General features: G+C 40.5%; 1 protein-coding gene across 3 annotated transcripts in view; it reads right to left on the bottom strand.

Moving 5' to 3' along the window:
* The window catches only part of LOC121930343 (rho guanine nucleotide exchange factor 5-like), a 38,715-nt gene extending 29,373 nt beyond the window's left edge, over nucleotides 1-9,342 (bottom strand). For 2 of the 3 annotated variants that reach the window (XM_042466545.1, XM_042466543.1), the window contains exons 1-4: nucleotides 6,588-9,342; nucleotides 5,311-5,392; nucleotides 3,564-3,628; nucleotides 1,226-1,488 (exon numbers count right to left, since the gene is read on the bottom strand). In XM_042466545.1, coding sequence (XP_042322479.1) covers nucleotides 1,226-1,488; nucleotides 3,564-3,628; nucleotides 5,311-5,392; nucleotides 6,588-9,204 — 3,027 coding nt within the window. In that variant the 5' untranslated portion in view covers nucleotides 9,205-9,342. The remainder of the gene's footprint in view (nucleotides 1-1,225; nucleotides 1,489-3,563; nucleotides 3,629-5,310; nucleotides 5,393-6,587) is intronic. The other variant, XM_042466544.1, reaches the window with a different exon arrangement.
* Nucleotides 9,343-17,874: the final 8,532 nt, after the last annotated feature.

The raw sequence follows: 17,874 nt of genomic DNA on the forward strand, positions 1-17,874 counted from the left end.
TTTGTCATCCTCTCAGTCATTAACATCTATGGGTAGGAGCCTTGTGTATGGAAGCACTTTGTCCCTTTCTTTTATCTTAAATATAATATTGTTTCATTGTTTCGCTTGTTTTTCTAGCTTAATATTACCACATTCTGTCACTTATTCATCCATTTTCTTCTGTACTTTCTTGTAACGCATGCCTGTTCCACCTCCTCCCTGCCATTTCCCGACATCCAGCGGTCTCTCTGAGACAGCTAGAAGCTAGAAAATGGCACTGGGGAGGAGAAGCCAAAGGGGCGCACCTCTGGCTTCTCCTCACAACCCTCTCCCGGCCTTCAACTGCTTCTCGCAGACAGTTGGAGACCAGGAAAAGGGCAGGGGGAGGAGGAGTGACCGGCATGTGCCAGTTGCTCCTCCCCAGAGACAGCTGGGGGCAGGGAAAGGTCCATGGGGGAAGGACACAGTGTGTACCACCTCTCCCTTCCTCCCCAGGCCTTTGCCCAACCTCAGGTGCCCCTCCAGGGACACTTGAGGTTGGGCAAAGGTCTGGGGGAAGGAGGACACAGTGTGTGCCGCTTCCCCCTTCATCCCACGGGCCTTTGTCCAACATCTGAGGTTGGGCAAAGGTCCAGGATGAAGGTGGACACGGCACGTGCCACCTCCCGCTTCCTCCCACGGACCTTTGCTCAACACCTGAGGTTGGGCAAAGGTCCAGGGGAAAGGAGGACACAGCGCAAACCACCTCCTCCTTCCTCCCATGGGCCTTTGCCCAACTTCAGGGACACAGGACATCCAGCCTCCTCCTTTCTCTCAGGCCTCTCAGAGAGAACTGGAGTCTGGGGCAGGACAGGAGGAGGAGGAGGAGGAGGAGCAACTGTGCGTACCCATTACCCACCGCTCCTGAACCTTTCCTAGCTTCTAACTGTCTCTCAGGGAGGTCAGGGAAAGAGCGGGTGGGAGAAGCCCTGCCGTGGAAGTCCCACTTCCAGAGGTTGGAAGTCTTGCCTCCAGAGGGCAGAAGCCATGGCACACAGCCCCATCCTGGGGGGGGGGGGGGCAGAAGCCCCACCCCAAGCATGCAATTCTGAAAAGGTTCGCCATCATTGTAATAGGTCTTTCTTGATTCTACAAGCAATTGGTCACCTGCATCTTTCCTCCTTCTTCCCTTTCTTTTGAGCCCCTGTTACCTTTCCCCTCATTCATTTCTACCTTCCATCTCCCCTCCCTCAAGTTTTCTGCCTACCTCTTGGAGCTTCTGTTCCTCACGGCTCATGCTCAGTAGCACTGTACTCTCTCGGACTTTAGGGATGTCCTGCCAGAGAGATGAACTCGATGAGACTGACAGGCGTTGTATATAGGATTCTTGCGGTGGCAGTACTTTTCTTTGCAACCTTGGAGAGCTTGAAGATACTAACTCCACATCTTCAGTCAAGGAATCTGCTCTCTTTTGACTTTGAATGGCTTTGTTTAGTGCAACATCACTGTATTCCTGGTAGAGTACCTTTGCTGTGGACAAAAGCCATAAAATCTTATATGTACTGAATCAATGTGCCAGACCTACAGTCCGGACTTTTCTATTGGTGATTCATGAGAATACATTGAGAGGAAGATACTTTAATATGCCAATGTGAAGTATTAAAAGCCCTAAGTTTGCAATACATTGATTTGTTTAAATTAAAATTATTTCTGAATTCAGAAAATCGCTTACAATAGATTAAATATTAATAACACTTTTTTGAAAAAAGGACCAACACCTTTGTTAATCATGCAAATCCTTTCCCAATTTTTTGCATGAAAACTTAGTCATGGCAGCAGTTTTGCTTGTTTTCTGAGCAATTGGGAAGAAGTTTGTCTTTCATTGTTTTCTCTGTAATGTAAATTATGATTTCAGACTTATTTTTTTAAATAGATAGATAGATACAAACAATTTTAGGCTGGGAACTGACATTTCCAGGCCTCAATAAACCCTTTTATTGTAGATGACAATTAAAATTATTGCTAAAATGTAGGGCCACTGCAAAGTAATTTTTCAAAGGCTGGCTTCAAATTATACAAGAAGGCATTTTCTGTTCACAAATCTTCTTCATTCATGTAGAAATTGGGGGCTGATGGTAATTTTAATATCAGCAGTGGCATCACTAGCAATATCATTTAGCAATAACAGTTACATTTCTGTACTGCTTCATAGTGAACTCAGCACTCTTTAAGCGGTTTATAATATGGTTTTTTTGTGGGTTTTTCAGGCTATGTGGCCATGTTCTAGAAAATTTTCTTCCTGACGTTTTGCCAGCATCTGTGGCTGGCATCTTCAGAGAATGCTTTGCCTGGAAAAAGTGGGTCTATATATATAGTGTGTGAGCCTGGGAATGCAGGAGTGATTTGCATGTGTATTGTTCTGTGCTGATGGCAGGCCTCAGGCTGAGAGGCTAATGCAAAAGAAGATTAATGTCTGCTAATTGGTGATCGTTATCTGCTGGGAAAGCCCTTGACTCTGGATGGTTTCCCATTTGCATTTGCTGAGTCCTTATTTTGCTATTCCTCAGGACTGGTAGACAAATTTTGTTCACTTTAAGGGTTTCTTCTTTCCGGTTAAAATTATCCAGATGTTTGTGGATTTCAATGGCTTCCCTGTGCATCCTGACATGGTAGTGGTTAGCATCAGCTGATTAACGACCAGGCAAGCTTACACGTTGTAAACCACTTAGGGAGTGCTTAAGTGCACTGATAAGTGACATATAAAGCTATTGCTTTTGCTATTTCTGTATTAATAACAAATCGACTGTCAGCGACTGGTGTCACCTGGGCAGCCCAGAACTGCCACACCTGCCACACCTGCTAGTGATACTCCTGAGAAGAAGCATATGGCCGTGATGTCCAAACTCAGGCCCTTCAGGTGTTTTAGACTTCAGCTCCCATCATCCCAGAACATTGGCCAAGGTGGCTGGGGTTTCTGGGAGCTGAAGTCCAAAACATCTGGAGGGCCAGAGTTTGGACATCATTGGCATATGATGAGAAGAGTTTAACTTTTCTACATTCATCTCCTGTAGTCTTTTTCTGCAAGATTTCCCTCAGCCTACCTCTGATAATAATGTGAGTTAACCTCAGGGAAAAATTATCACAATGGAGCACAAGGTAAGATGGCAATATAGGGTACAGCTCTCTTCACTCACTCAAATCTTTCAGTGTATCTATCAAACATCACCATGAAGGGCTCCACTTTATAAACAAATGGGTCAGACACATGAATAACAGACCATCACAACCTTTCATTTGGTCCACAGGCAATTAAGTTACACATTACTTGGTGGTATATTACTATCTAGTAAAAGGCTCTCAACCTCACTTACATTGTGTGCAAAAAAAAAGAAAAAAAGAGCACAATCTTTCTCTCTACACATATATATCAGGGCCTTGATATATAGCCTAGAATCATGACTCATATCAGGGCCCCATGGTGGATTTTAATTCAAAATATAATTGGTCCACTGAAGCATCTTTATTTGAAAACATTAGTAATTTAACATAGCATTTAGCCCTTAAGAAAAGAATACCACAAAAATATTTAGGCAGGAGATATTCACATGAATTGATCAGTTTGGAGTGTCGCCGTTTGATGTTTTCAGTTGTTGTTCCTGGTTTCTTCTCTCTTTCAGGGAAGAGAAAATATTAAGATATGAGTAGTATGAAAATAGCAGAACACCCCTCCTCCTCCCAGGAAACAGTACTTCCTGAGTGGAGATTCATATCAATTGCACTTGGCACTTTCAAGTCAAGTCCAGAAGCTTGTATTGTCTACTCTTACTGCAGAGAATGACTAGCAGGAGTTCAGAACTTAATAGTAGACAAATTCTTGCCCCAAAAAGACTGGCACCTGCTGTTCATTCAAACAGTACAAAATAATGGTATTTCAGTTAAATTATATGCACACAAATCTATGGGACAACTTCCCATAAACTTCCCACATATCCTTCGAACTCGGATCCCTTGCTTGAGTGTCTCCCACACTTTTCCTTTACCTCTGGGCCACTCTATAGGAAGACGGGGTACTCACTATTTTGAGTGTTCTGAACAATTACTGTTGATCCCTGGTAGCGTTTGGCTTATAGTTTGTTAAAAAGTCTCAAACAACAACATTTAACCAAAACAAAAGAAATTTTATTTACAAGATAGTTAGTTACAGTATCTCTCTTCTGGTTGATATTCAGAGTTGATACGGTGTTTATGTGCTTAAACAGTTATAAGATTCACAGTATCTGTTATTATATTCTAGAAGTGGTCTCTTAGGTTACATAAGACATTTGTCTTGACTCTGACCTTTAAAACATTGTTGCTACTTTATGAGTTTTCCAGCCACACCAATTCAACTTTCACACTTGTCCTCTTTTTAGGCCAAGCTGAATACTCAAAATCCTTCCAACAGCACCTTGGCTGTTAAAACCTCTCAGGGTCTAATAAACCTCTAACTCAAAGCTCTGTCCCTATCTGGTCCCTATCCAAGTCCCTAACCAATTCTCTATCTACTTCTCTTCCTATTTATACTTGCTCCTAGAGCAGCCTTCACCTTTTCTTGGCTAAGCTCCCAATAGCTGTTGCCAGGCTCATTCTGATTGGATGTTGCTAACACTCCAATCTGTCTTTTATCCACAACAGGTCTTTCTAAATGTGGTATATTACGATTTTATCCGTTCACTATGTTTTAATGTGTTTTTAACTTTGTAATTTAGTGTTTTAATTGTTTTCTTTTTTTTCCTATCAAACAAGGTTTGTTGGTTTGTTTGTTTTTGTAATGTACTTTGTTTTTCATACTTGGGTCCCATGCCAAGACAAAAGTAGGCTATATACAAAATAAAATAAAATATAGTGATTTGCACAAGGTCACCCAGGCTGCATCCACACTGCAGAAATAATCCATCTTGACACCACTTTAACTGCCATGGCCCAGTGCTATGGAATCCTGGGATTTGTAGTGGCACTTCTCTGACAGTAAAGGCTAAATGTCTCACACAACTACAAATCTCAGAATTCCATAGCACTCAGCTGTACCAAATATACTGGTTTCAAACTGGATTATGTCTGCAGTACAGATGCAGCCCCAGTGATCTTATACATGACATGCATTTGAACCTAGATCACCAGGACAGAAACACAACATTCTACTTTCTCTTCTCTGATTCTCATTTCTGAAAGAATAGTTTAGGCAGGGTTTATGGAACCAGAAGGTATGTTGATCTCTACTTCAAACAGAAAATTCAGAATACAGTAGAGAGAACAGGAACCTCACTGCACCAGTTAAAAGAGCTACAGAGAGGTTTATGGTAAGAGACTCACCCACGTTTAGCATGGTCTAAATGGTCAGTTTTGTCTTTGTGCACATGGGCATCTTCTTTCAAAGGGACAGGAGATATCGCTTCTTCAAAGGAAAGAAAACAAGATATGTTCTGAAAGCCAAATAAATGCTTGAATTCATTCAATTAGGACTTCTCAAGAGAATGGAAAGGTAGCTCATCAGGAAAAGGTAGAATCACAGAAGGGGAGATAAATACTACAGAAAAAAAGTATGAGATTGAGGAGGGACAGATGGGATAGTACAGAATACAGAAAAAACAACAACATACTGTGTCCCATGGGTTCCCTTTCAGTGGAGGTCAGTTTCGCTCTTATTACAACAAATGCAGAGGTTTACTTTCCCCCCAACCAAGACTAAGCAATGAGAGCCATTTACTCATAAGAAAGGAAAGAAGTGAAATTACCTAGCTTAATGGGAAGAAAGATGTTTTGCCAATAGTCTTTACAGCTGATTTTTTTTTTTTTAGTTTAAATGTTTTGGAATTTAAAATATTTTAAATAATTCCTTGGTGACATGAGAACCTAGGGATGCCCCCAGGTTATTAAGTTAGCTTCTACAATCCCTACCTATGTGATTTAGGTAGCTTTCATAGTTCCAACCTAGAACCAGATATGCTTCTCAGTCCACATAGGCAATGGGGAACTGCATGACTCTCAGCAACCTCAAATCAGTCATGGGAGGTATATTTTAAATCTCATTCAAATTGGGTGTTTCTTTATAGCACAATCTAGTAAGAGCCACTGAGAATTGCATAGAATATTTGCATAGTACTTACTGATCATGCTAGAATATGACACAACCTGGGACATGCTGCAGATTTGTGAGGTGTGGGGGGATTGGGGCTCAGTTCCAAATGCTGGCCATGATGGCTACTGGACAGTGCAGAAAGTGAAAGTTTGTATAATGCAGGAAGACCTACTGTATCTGTGTATATGTGTATATTTAGCCAATTTCTATGTGTTCTGAAGCATACTCTCAGCAGTAAGAAAACCCAAATCAGGTGGGGCCTGACCAAAGCAGAATACAGTGGCACAATTACTTCTCTTGATCTAGACACTATACTTTTATTGATTCAGACTAAAATTGCATTGGCCTTTTTAGCTGCCGCATCACACTGTTGGCTAGTGGTGTCACTAGTTTAGAATTGTATTATTGAATTAAAGCACTCTAGTGGGCAGATTTCAGCAATTTTGCAGGAAGATAAGACTAAGCCAAAACTGTAACTTTTGTTGAAAATGGGGATTAAAACATAACTCACCTAATTCATTGTCCATTGGTATTGAAATCTTTCTCACACCATGCCGATGCCAATCTTTGCTTTTTGCTCGATGTTTGATTAATACCTCCTGTTTCTTTGAATTGGGGTCTGATTCTTTTGGGTCCAATGCACTGACATTTTTATTTGGACAACTAGAAGATTTCTCAAGAGGGGAGTGTTTAGCTACCCTACTTGTCTTCTGAACCATTGCACAGATGGGTTCCATTAGGGACGTTTCCAAGCCCTTCCTAAATCTCCTAGTGTCTTCTTCTAGTTGCCTAGTTACAGCAGATGTTGCTATTTTAGCATATCCTGTCTGTTCTTGCTGCCATTGTGGCCCTTGAGAGTCAGCCTGTGAACTGCTTGGATGTCTGGTTGGTGGTGAAGGGGGCCCAAGCTGGAGGAAATGGATTGGGTTGGTGAAAGCTAGAACTGGAGGAGGCTGTCTTGAATTTTTGAACGCTGTAGCTTCACATTTTTTCTGACTGTTCAATGAGGAAAGAGATGTGCAGTCAAAAGAAGATTTTGCATCATGCATATCCATGACATTGGGCATTGCTTCTGCATTGCTGTCTCCTGATGTATAATCTCCTAAAATCTCCATATCTAAGTCTGTGTCCAACAAATTCACCCCCAAGTCACTGCCTATTTCAGTTATATTACAGTCCTTTTGAACTTGTGGAGCATTTCCCCCCTCCAACTTAGGCAATTGCACAATCGAACTCTCTTCCACTATACTGTTCATGTATTGAATCTGGGCAATGTTTTCAGACTGAAAAACAGAATGGGTGGGCTGAGAGATCAATCTGACAATTGGGACACCAGTATGTATCCAGCCATTGCCTTCTGTACAATTGCTAGGTACATCAGAATCTAGTACTTCAGCTTGTTGGTGGGCAAACTGATTGCCACCAGCAGTTGGAAGCTTGTTCAGGCTGAAAGGTGGAGGTGGTTTGGAAGAGCCTCTGTTAGTAGCAAAGACTGGATATTCTGTGAAGTGATTGTTATTATGCCCAGGAGCTGTACATTCTGTGTCTTGGGTGGAATTATCTTGTTGGATGAACTGACTGTCCATATGCTCAGGAAATGCACAATGAGCTGTGTTTTTTTGCAAAACGATCGACATGCATGTGGGCTGGTTGTTGTCATACTGTTCAAAACTGGGCCCTGAATCTGGAGGCTGGCTATATTGGTTCAACTCACATTGAAAGTTTGGAGACTGGTCAAACACATCAGTGGCAGATCTGGGGTTCTCTTCCTTTATGGCAGTGGACTCTACAGCTAAAAATGGGCAACTCTGACTACAAGGGGGCAATTCTTCTAGGAAGTGACTGAAACAGCTGGCATGAAGAGCATGGACATTTGACTGGGAAAGGGCATTTGTATTGTCTGGAGGACTTAACAACTGAATGGGTTGGCTGCAGCTTGGTAGAGATGACAAGAGCTGACTGAAGTGGCTGGTGGCAGGCCCATTTAACTGACACTGGTTAGAAACAGGCACAGGGGCCAAAGACTCTTTTAGCTGTGTTACATCAATGCCTATTCTAAAATCAGTGGTGGGAAAAGCAGGAATATCAGTGTTATGGTCAACTTCTGTTTTGTCTTCTTCCAGAACTGACAAATATGGTGACTTATTTACTGAGACTTCTTCCTTTATGCAAAATGTATCTGCTGCTTCTTCCTTTCCCAGAAATTCAGACGTCTTCACTGGGGTTTCTATGTGCTGGTGGAATTCCTCCAAATACGTTATGGTACTGTCTTCTTCTTGGTTTGACAATGGATCCCACATAGTCAAAGATGTAACAAGGGTGGATTCTACATTCTCTTTGGTTGTATTGGACAGACTTTCCTCTAGAGATAAACTTTCACAAATTTTAGAGGCAGAACCTTGAGTATATTTATGGAAATCCTTATTATTACAGGTGCCATTTTTGCTGGTAGCCTGGACAATTGTATCACTGTCTACTGTTGAGACATCTTCACAAACCATTAGGCCCACTTGCTTCTTGCTTGCTGGTTCTTCTATGGAGTTGGATATTTCACAAACCACAACATTATCTACAGTAGCATCGCTGGCTTCCTTGCCAGCTCCCTTCGGCAGTGGACCTGCCACTGTTGTGATCTCCCATGGTGAGGTAGAAATACGGAGTTCAACATCAACAGTGCAGTCTCTACGTTTAAAATTATGTAGGTCTTGGGAATTAGGCATTACAAATAAATCTCTACAGGATATTGCCATTCCTTCACATTCAATATTGCAAATGCTCCTTTCATCTCCCAAATTTTCACTGGCTTCTTTTTTAAGAGAAAGGTTTCTGTTTCCCTCAGTGGATTGTTCGTAGACTGTTTGGTCATATAAGCTAGAGGATTCTGATTCTCCAAATTCATTACATATTTGATCTTGGGTACTTGAGCTTGCATTCACTGCTGGTTTTGTAGCTAATACTTTGTTTTGGACACAGGACTCTGAACAATGACCTGCTGAGAAGACATTGAATGAGAAAGCAAATCCTTCAGCCTCAGTCAAAGAATTGCTCCGGTTTAAATCAGGAAGGGAAAATTTGTTTTTCAGATTATATACTGTGTCTAGACGCAACATGCCTTGTGAAGTGGCCATCTCATCTTTCTGTTCTCCTTTCCTAGATGTTTTTCTTACCTGCCTGCCCAACTCTTGCTCTTCCTGAGCATCACTGTGCTTCAGTTCTGGCTTGTCCTTTATTTTTATTTTATGCTCTATTTTTTTTCTGTCTAGATCCTCCTCCTCCTCCTCCTCCTCCTCCTCCTCCTCCTCCTCTACCTGTTCACTGCTTTTAATGTGTTTTCTTTGGGTGCTCTTCTTTAGTGAATGAGTCTGGATGCCTTCTGCACCATCCTCTTCATCTACTTGGAGATGGAGGGTAGTGTAAATAAATGAATTTTGTCCCAGTTCTTTCTTGTCCATGTCTGAATGATCAGAAGATACCAGAGACAAAAGTCCACCAGGTTTTGCATGCATCAGTTCTATATTTATTTCCCTGTCTTCAGAACATCCAGAGTTTGGCTGATAAGGAAGACAAGAATTCACATATTCTCTTTGTATCACCACTTCTCTTGCTTTTTCCTCCTCGCCCTTCCTGGAAGGGCTGGGCTCTATCTGGCCGCTTTCTTCTGTTTTGGAAGGCTTTTCATCCATGCTCCACATGACTTCCATACCATTTAAAACACCCGTGTCTGTTTCGTATTGTGCCTCTGGTGAGTGATCTTCATCTGACCTGGCTTCAAAAAGCTCAGCATTTTGATGACATTTTGAAACAGGAAAACTTTCAGTTTCCTCATGTGGCATCTGAGATAATGTATCATAGGAGCCCAGGGTTTGGGAAAATCCAATGGAGGCATGGGTTTCCACTTGTCCAACTTCAACCTCACTAGGAATACTTGAAATTTGTGTGAGGGTGTTAAAAAGGGAAGTCTGATGAGTGCTTGAGGAACATGTAACTGTTAGTTCTCCCTGATGGCAAGTCAAGGATGGATCCCTGCTATCCTCCAAATTGGTTTCTTGTATAGTGAGATCTCTTTCTCTTTCTAAAAGTCCGAACCAGTTCTCTGGATCCTTCTGAAATCTTTCCAGTACCACAAAAGTCTCTTTTTCAAAAGTGTTGGAGAATGTGCCCTGTATCTGTTCTTCTACAACAAAGCAAAGAGGTAGGTCTTGAGATAAATTACTCTCTTCCTTCTTTTTGGCCACCAGCTGTTCAGAAATGTTACTCGTGATAAGTTGTGTACTATCATTGCACTTCCTGGATGGAGCAGCATCTGAGGCTTCATTAAATACATGTGTTGCTGAGAAGGAAGGGTCTCTCTCTTCAATTTTTTCAGACTCCATTAGCAATAAATCCTGAAACTGAAAAAGAAATAGCCATTGTTAGAAAAGAAGGACTAGGAAAAAGAAAACCCTGGTGGGAGTTGGGGAAAGGGTGGGCAAAGAAACTGCAAAACAACAAGAAAAATAATAGAATATGATATTCAACTTCTTGAGGCTCAGAGTACATGCTACAGAGTTGTTTTCTTAGGACACTACACCAAGGACCCTGTTCTCTCTGCAATTACATCAGTTTTAAAAAATGGAAGCATACTGGTTTCAGAGCAGCCATTATCTTCCAGACTGCCCCCTTAAGCCAACTTCCCTACCCTATGTCCTACAAAGATGCCTTATGGATTTTATTTTATTTTTATTTTTATGCAATTCCAGAGCTCTGCAACTGTGATTTAAATGTAAGAAGCAAGAAGGAAAAGAAATAAAGGGTGGCAGAAGGGAAGAAGTCTGGGAGTAGTGAGATGGAGGGAGGACAAAGGGAGAGGAGAGGACAATAAAATTACAAAAATCACAATTGTAATTTTTCTCAGTTTACATTAACTTAAGAGATACCAGTTACCCATCTCTTGAAAACCTTTGAGCTAAAAGAACATTCCCCAATATTTTAAAGATATATTGTCATTGCTAGTATGGTTTCTCATACCTCTGCCTCTCTGGATAACTGCTCTAGTCCATGTTAGTTTGAACGTGCTTCAACATTTTCACTATTATGGCTTTAATCTCCATCATTGCTGCTGCCCCCTTTAAAACTAGACTAGCTTCAGTCTGAATTAGAATTTATGGAAGGGATCCTAGGAGGTAATTGTCTGTTGCTCTGACCATATTTAGCCATCATCCCAAGTTTCAACAGACTCATCTGCCAAGATAATGAGGAATTTCCCAGGAGCCATCAGAAATTCATCATCTTTGGGGGGGGGGGGGACCCCACTCCTACAGTCCCCCACTCCTGCACAAATATCAATTCCTTCTGAGTCTAAATCCCACCAGATAGTGATAACAATATGACTATGGAAAGAAAACAAATGCTCTATGAAAAACAAAACTTGTAAGAAGTGATAAAATACAGTTACAGTACTAGTGGAAGAAGATGTCATCCAGATTTCCCATATAGTGTATTAATGAGGTAAAGAATTATTGTCTAAGTCAAGCCTTGTCTGGAATACTCAATGCTTTTCTTACTCTCTAGGCACTTCCAGAAGCTTTTCTTGTGCCATCACCTTGCTTCAACTGATTTAATTTTACAGTGGATCTAGATGAGTTTGATACTATGCTAACTGGCATGGTTGGGTCTTTCCTATGGAATCCTGGAATCTGAGGTTTGATGAGGCTCTCAGAATAGTCTCTGCTCAAAAGCTCTACTGCTTAGGGGAGCAGGTTAGACCTCTCTAAAATAGAGTTCTAATTACTGAATCAAACTACAGATTTCAGGATTTCATATAATTGGGTTCTAGCAGTTAAAGTGGTATAAAACTAGTGTAACTGTGCAGTGTGTGCGTGCACACACACACACAAACACACACACCAGTTGTTTTCCCTTGGTAACCTTCTTGAATTTTTTTCAGCCTATGAGTTTTTCCATCTCCAGATGAAAAAGGAGGGAGGAGGAATAGCTGTGCAATGTTTTTTAATTGGCTGTAATAAAGAATGATCTGAAAGTACCCTCTATCCCTAACTACAATTTTATCACTTATTTTTACATAGAGACATATAAAGTCAAAGGCATCACTAAGGAGGTGCAGTGGTGCTTTCACCAGGTGATACCTTAGTGGAAGTGACACACAAACTCTGCCTTTAGCAGGAACAGTCTCTGTGTTCTTTATTCTCCCAGGTTCCTTTATCATGATAAAGCTGACACTCAGCAGAAGAGAAGGCATGGGGCAGGTGAAGGAGCAAGAAAGCCCTCCCATTAGGGCATGGAAAGACACACTGTGTCCACCACGACCACCTACAGAGTTGAACCACGTCTACAGGATGCCAGGGAGAAGGAATCTGAAGAGATGTCTGCAAAGGTATTCAGGCCAAGAAGGAAAATAATCCTTCACCACTGCAAACGGCCTTAAGCTCCCGGCTTGAGAAGTAACGACAAGAGCACTTCAAGCCTTTACTCTAAACAAGGGCTTTATTAAATTACTTTGCCAACCAAACAACCATAACAACAAAACAGAGAGGCAGTTATTCTAACACCAACTGTCATAACTGACACTCTCTCTCAGAAGGACTGACAGCATCAACATTCCATAATGCAAGTGTCAACTGTCAACTGCCACTGGAACTGTAATAGGTTCCACTACAGCTCTATCTTGTGGTCACATACATGTCATTTCCTAACATTTCCATCACTCCGAGTCCCTCTGAACAGCAGAACTCCTGTTTTCTGTCCCACCGACTGCTGCCAAGCCTATGACTCTGGAGACCGTCGGAAAGGACTTGAAGGCACACAGTAACAACAACAGTTATAACCACAAACACATTTTCATAAGCTTATACTGTATCAGTTCACCTACAAGACTAAAACTTTATGCTAATTAACTTTTTGAAACCTCTAATGCACATGCGCTTCAGTCAAAGCTGTCATTATTACCCAGTTACAATGAAGTTGTTTTTGTGCTGCTTGTTTTGTTTTTTTTAGCTGCTGATTTTGTCGAATTACTAAGAATTATGTATGGGATGTGTGTGGGTAACACCAAACCTAGTGATGTCACTGTATACAGTATTCCATCAGATAAAAGAGAGGATATTTCTGTCTGTTTTCAGAAGCTAAGCAGAGTCATGCCTGGTTTTGTACTTGGATAAGTGACAAGCAATGAGAGTCCACCAGGGAATTGCAGGGATGTCTAGGTATGCTGGGGAAAATCCTGCCTTTTTGTCAATCTATGATTGCCAGTTATAGCTGATAATATTGTGAGACTTGGGATTGCTCTGACCAAAAATCCACAACAACTTAATGTAAAACAAAAAGTTTATTGTAAAGAATAAGGTAGAAGCACCCTGGACCACGTCTTTGCAGAATCTGAGGCACACAAAGGGGAAGCCTTAATTTAAACCAACCACTGACCCCCACTTTTTTTTTCCTTTCCTTCTCAGATGGTTTCTCCAGTTCACCCACCCCCCAGCGGAGGTTGAAGCCCTACATCAAAGCAACTCAAATGTAGGCATCATTTGGTCTCCCGACATCCTTTGCCCTGGGAAAGCTATTGATGCCTTAATTGATGACTTGTATCTGTGGAACCTCTCCCAGTCATAAATCTGTCTCAGGGGGTGAAGGATTCTTTGCCCTGCTAGCCAGTATTCTGCTTACGTGACCCATCTGATTATAGATCATGGCCGCAGATGGGCATTTCCCATAATGCCTTTCTTATTGAGTCCTACAGATACATACCTTTATTTAATACATACATATATTGTTAACACACCCTAGGATTTATATCTGTATATGAGAATACACACACACACACACACACAGTGGACCCTTGTTATACGCTGGGGTTTGGTTCCAAGATCTCCCGTGTATAACAAATCCATGTATGCTCAAGTCCCATTACATATAATGAAATAGCAAAATGGTGTCCCTTATAAAAAATGGAAAATCAAGGTAAATTTATACTTTTTTGGAACATTTTCCAAACGTGTATGCTTAAATCCGTGTATAAAAAATCCATGTATAAGAAGGGCCGACTGTATTTGTGTGTGTGTGTGTGTGTATATATGTTCACTACTAGATAGGATCAGCAGCTTTTGACAGTCTGCCACTCCTAAGATGCCGCATTCAAACATTCCAACACATCATACAACAAGGTAAAGGTGGTATGCACATATCATGAATGTGCATGTAACTAATTACTAACTTAAATGACTTAATCTAAACTCTTTAACTCATCATGACAGAACCCCGAATGAATAAATGAATAAAGGGGATTTCTGACAAATATTGCTGTAAGCTTAGACTCGGTATAAAGTAGGTTCCTGCTTTATCAAATATTATATTAAATTACTCTAAAAAAGAACACTAAATTGCCATGCCAAAATGCAGTCTGAACAACATCCCTGTAGAATTTAACAAACAGTTAATGATAGACAAGAAGCAAAGAGAAAAATTACAGAAATAGGCATGAATCCTGAACACAACTGTTCAACAACTTGGACCCTGGGACAAAGAGAACTACTGTAATAAACAGTGCAGTGGAACAGAAAATGACAACAAAAAAGATAGAACAAGAGAGCTCATCTGCAAGATCTGACAATTCAAATTTAAACCAAGAGTGGGCATGTTAAATATATGAACAGAAGGAGAGCACACTGCATCATCAAAAAGAAATAAGTTGATGGAAATACTAAATGGAAGAACTATATACAAGAGACAAAAGGATGATAGATTTATTCAAGTAAGAACTATTTGAAGATGCACCATTTAAAACACAGGGGAGAGATAAATCACCAGGAACAGATGGCATACCAACAGAGCTGCTTCAAGCTATAGAAATAGAATCCCCTTCAAATTCTAACTACAATCTGCCTATAAATTGGAAAGTTTCAATATACATTGCAGTCTATAGCAAACCACACACACAAGGTATTGCAATCACCATTGGACCACTGGATTAATCTCCCATGCAAGCAAAGTGATGTTCAAAGTTTTACAACAAAGACTTTCACCGAATATGGAAAGAGAATTACCAGATATTTAAGCTGGGTTCACTAATGGAAGAGGCACCAGAGATCAAATTGCATACATATATTGGGGAAACCCCCCCCCTATTTTTCCTCTCTTTCTCTCTCTCTCTCTCTAGATATATATCTATAATATTTAATATATTATATACATACTAATAAAAAGAATACAATTAAAACACCACAACATCAAAATATACATAGTGCATAAATCCACATACAGAGCTGATGACTTCCTTCAGCTATCAAAAAAGGGTTATTCATGACATATTAGTGTCTCTTCTATGCAACCATATAAATTAATTTCCCTGAAAGTCGACTTCTCGATTCCTTCTCATTCTATGATAACTATGATCAATGACACTGCCTTCCGAAACCATTTTTGACACCTCATGGAACCATAGAATCATAGAGTTGGAAGAGACTGCAAGGGCCATCCAGTCCAACCCCCTGCCATGCAGGAAATTTAAAGCAAAGCATCCCCGAAAGATGGCCATCCAGCCTCTATTTAAAGACCTCTAAGGAAGGAGACTTCACTACACTCTGAGGGAGTGTGTTCCACTGTTGAACAGCCCTCATTGTCAGGAAGTTCTTCCTAGTGTTGAGGTGGAATCTCTTTTCCTGTAGCTTGCATCCATTGCTACAGGCCCTAGTCTCTGGAGCAGCAGAAAATGCTTGCTCCCTCCTCAACATGACATCCCTTCAAATATTTAAACAGGGCTATCATATCACCCCTTAACCTTCTCTTCTCCAGGCTAAACATCCCCAACTCCCTTAGTCATTCCTCATAGGGCATGGTTTCCAGACCCTTCACCATTTTAGTCGCCCTTCTTTGGACACGCTCCACTTTCTTGACATCCTTTTTAAATTGTGGTGCCCAGAACTGGACACAATATTCCAGGTGGGGCCTGACCAGAGCAGAATATAGTGGCAGTATTACATCTCTTGATCTAGACACTATACTTCTATTGATGCAGCCTAAAATTGCATTGGTCTTTTTAGCTGCCGCATCGCACTGTTGACTCATGTTCAACTTGTGGTCTACTTAGACTCCTAGATCCCTTTCACACATAGTCTCATTCAGCCTGATGTCACCCATCCGATATCTATACCTCTTACATCTTTTAATGACCTCAATTGAACTGAAAAAAATTTCCTAATTTTTTCTTCATTCTTTAAAGCCTAATATTGCTGTTTTCTCCCATTTTTCTTCCCAAAGGGGCAAAACACAGTTTGTCCATTTTTTCAGATCCTCTTTAATTTGTCTCCAGTGTTATTGTAGTTGTTATTGTACAAATCTGAGTTCTTTTTTATAAGTGTCAGACCCAGGTATTTCAGTTTATTTTCAATCTGAAATCCTGATTTCCTAGCTAACTCAAGTTCTTCTGTTCTTGTAATTTTTTTTGTTAATGTAACTGTTTTTTCATTAACATTGAATCCTGCAAGCTCAACAAACTCCTCTAGTACTTCAACTAATCTTTCTATGCCATACATCAGATCATCTAAGAATATTACAAGGATACTAGCCCTGAAAGAAACCACTCTTAAAGTTGTGCATAGATGGTACCTCACACCACTACAACTTGAACGCATTACTAAGAACCCGACCCCGTGCTGTTGGAGAGGGTGTAGTAATACAGGTACCTTTCTGCACATATGGTACAATTGTCCAAGTGTATTTGCATTTTGGCATTCAGTAGTTAACTTAGTTTCAGAAATCACAGAACTTATTGCTTTCAGTGTTTATTAATGTAAACAAGACATTATACAATAAAGATATTATAGCATATTTCTTGGCATTGGCCAGGATTGAAATTGTCACGGCTTGGAAAACTGGAAAGGTCAATATGACTGATCGGTGGTCTTGACTTTGGAATTTTTGGTTTATGGAAAAGCTCACTGATCAATCTAGGAGGTTGCGGGGGTGGAGTTTTTCTTTGCCTTTTGAAGAACGATGGTCCCCACTTATATCTTATCTCAACAACATTGGAGCAGAAGTGGGTATTCCTTTGTAATATGATTCCCTTTCGATGATTGAACTGGTGCAAAGAAGGTATTTCTGTCTTCTGAGTCCATCCCTGTTTTAAGTAGTGTTGCCCTTTTACATCCCATGTGACTTTGAATTTTTGAAGTTGGTTTTTAACGATCTGTATTTTAGCTTGTTTTTGTTTGTTTTTGTTGTTTTATGCCTTTTTTGTAAGAAATAAAATTTATTTAAAAATCAAACAAACCTGTAATTAAATAGTGAACCTCACAATCATGTCCATTTCTGCTCCTAAGTAATTCCTACCAAGTTCAACAAGAATCGCTCCCAGCTGAAGTTCAAGCCTGTAGTCCTGAACACATTATGTTGCGAGTAATCTCCACTGGACGTAATAGTAGTTACGTCTGAGTAAGCATGTCTAAGATTGTCTCATCAGTTAATTTCTGCAGATGGTTAGTTGTTGCAAAAATAATACGGGGTCATAGAATAAGTTTTAAAGTATGCATTCCATCTCAAAGGAGACTCTTTAAGAAGAAGAGTAGGATATATTTGTTATTATTGTTACTGTTTTTAAGTATGTTTTAAATTGTAATTGGTTTAATTGTATTTTAAGGGTGGGGGTTGGGGTGGGGGTTATGTTATTTAAGCCGCCCTAGTTGCGTTGTGCAGAGGGGCGGGATAATAATAATAATAATAATAATAATAATAATAAATATTACAAGGTCATCTGCAAATGCCCTCAGTTTGTATAAGTGACCTTGGATTTTCAATCCTTTAATTAA

The sequence above is a fragment of the Sceloporus undulatus genome, chromosome 5 (assembly GCF_019175285.1).
Source record: "Sceloporus undulatus isolate JIND9_A2432 ecotype Alabama chromosome 5, SceUnd_v1.1, whole genome shotgun sequence".
NCBI lineage: Eukaryota > Metazoa > Chordata > Lepidosauria > Squamata > Phrynosomatidae > Sceloporus > Sceloporus undulatus.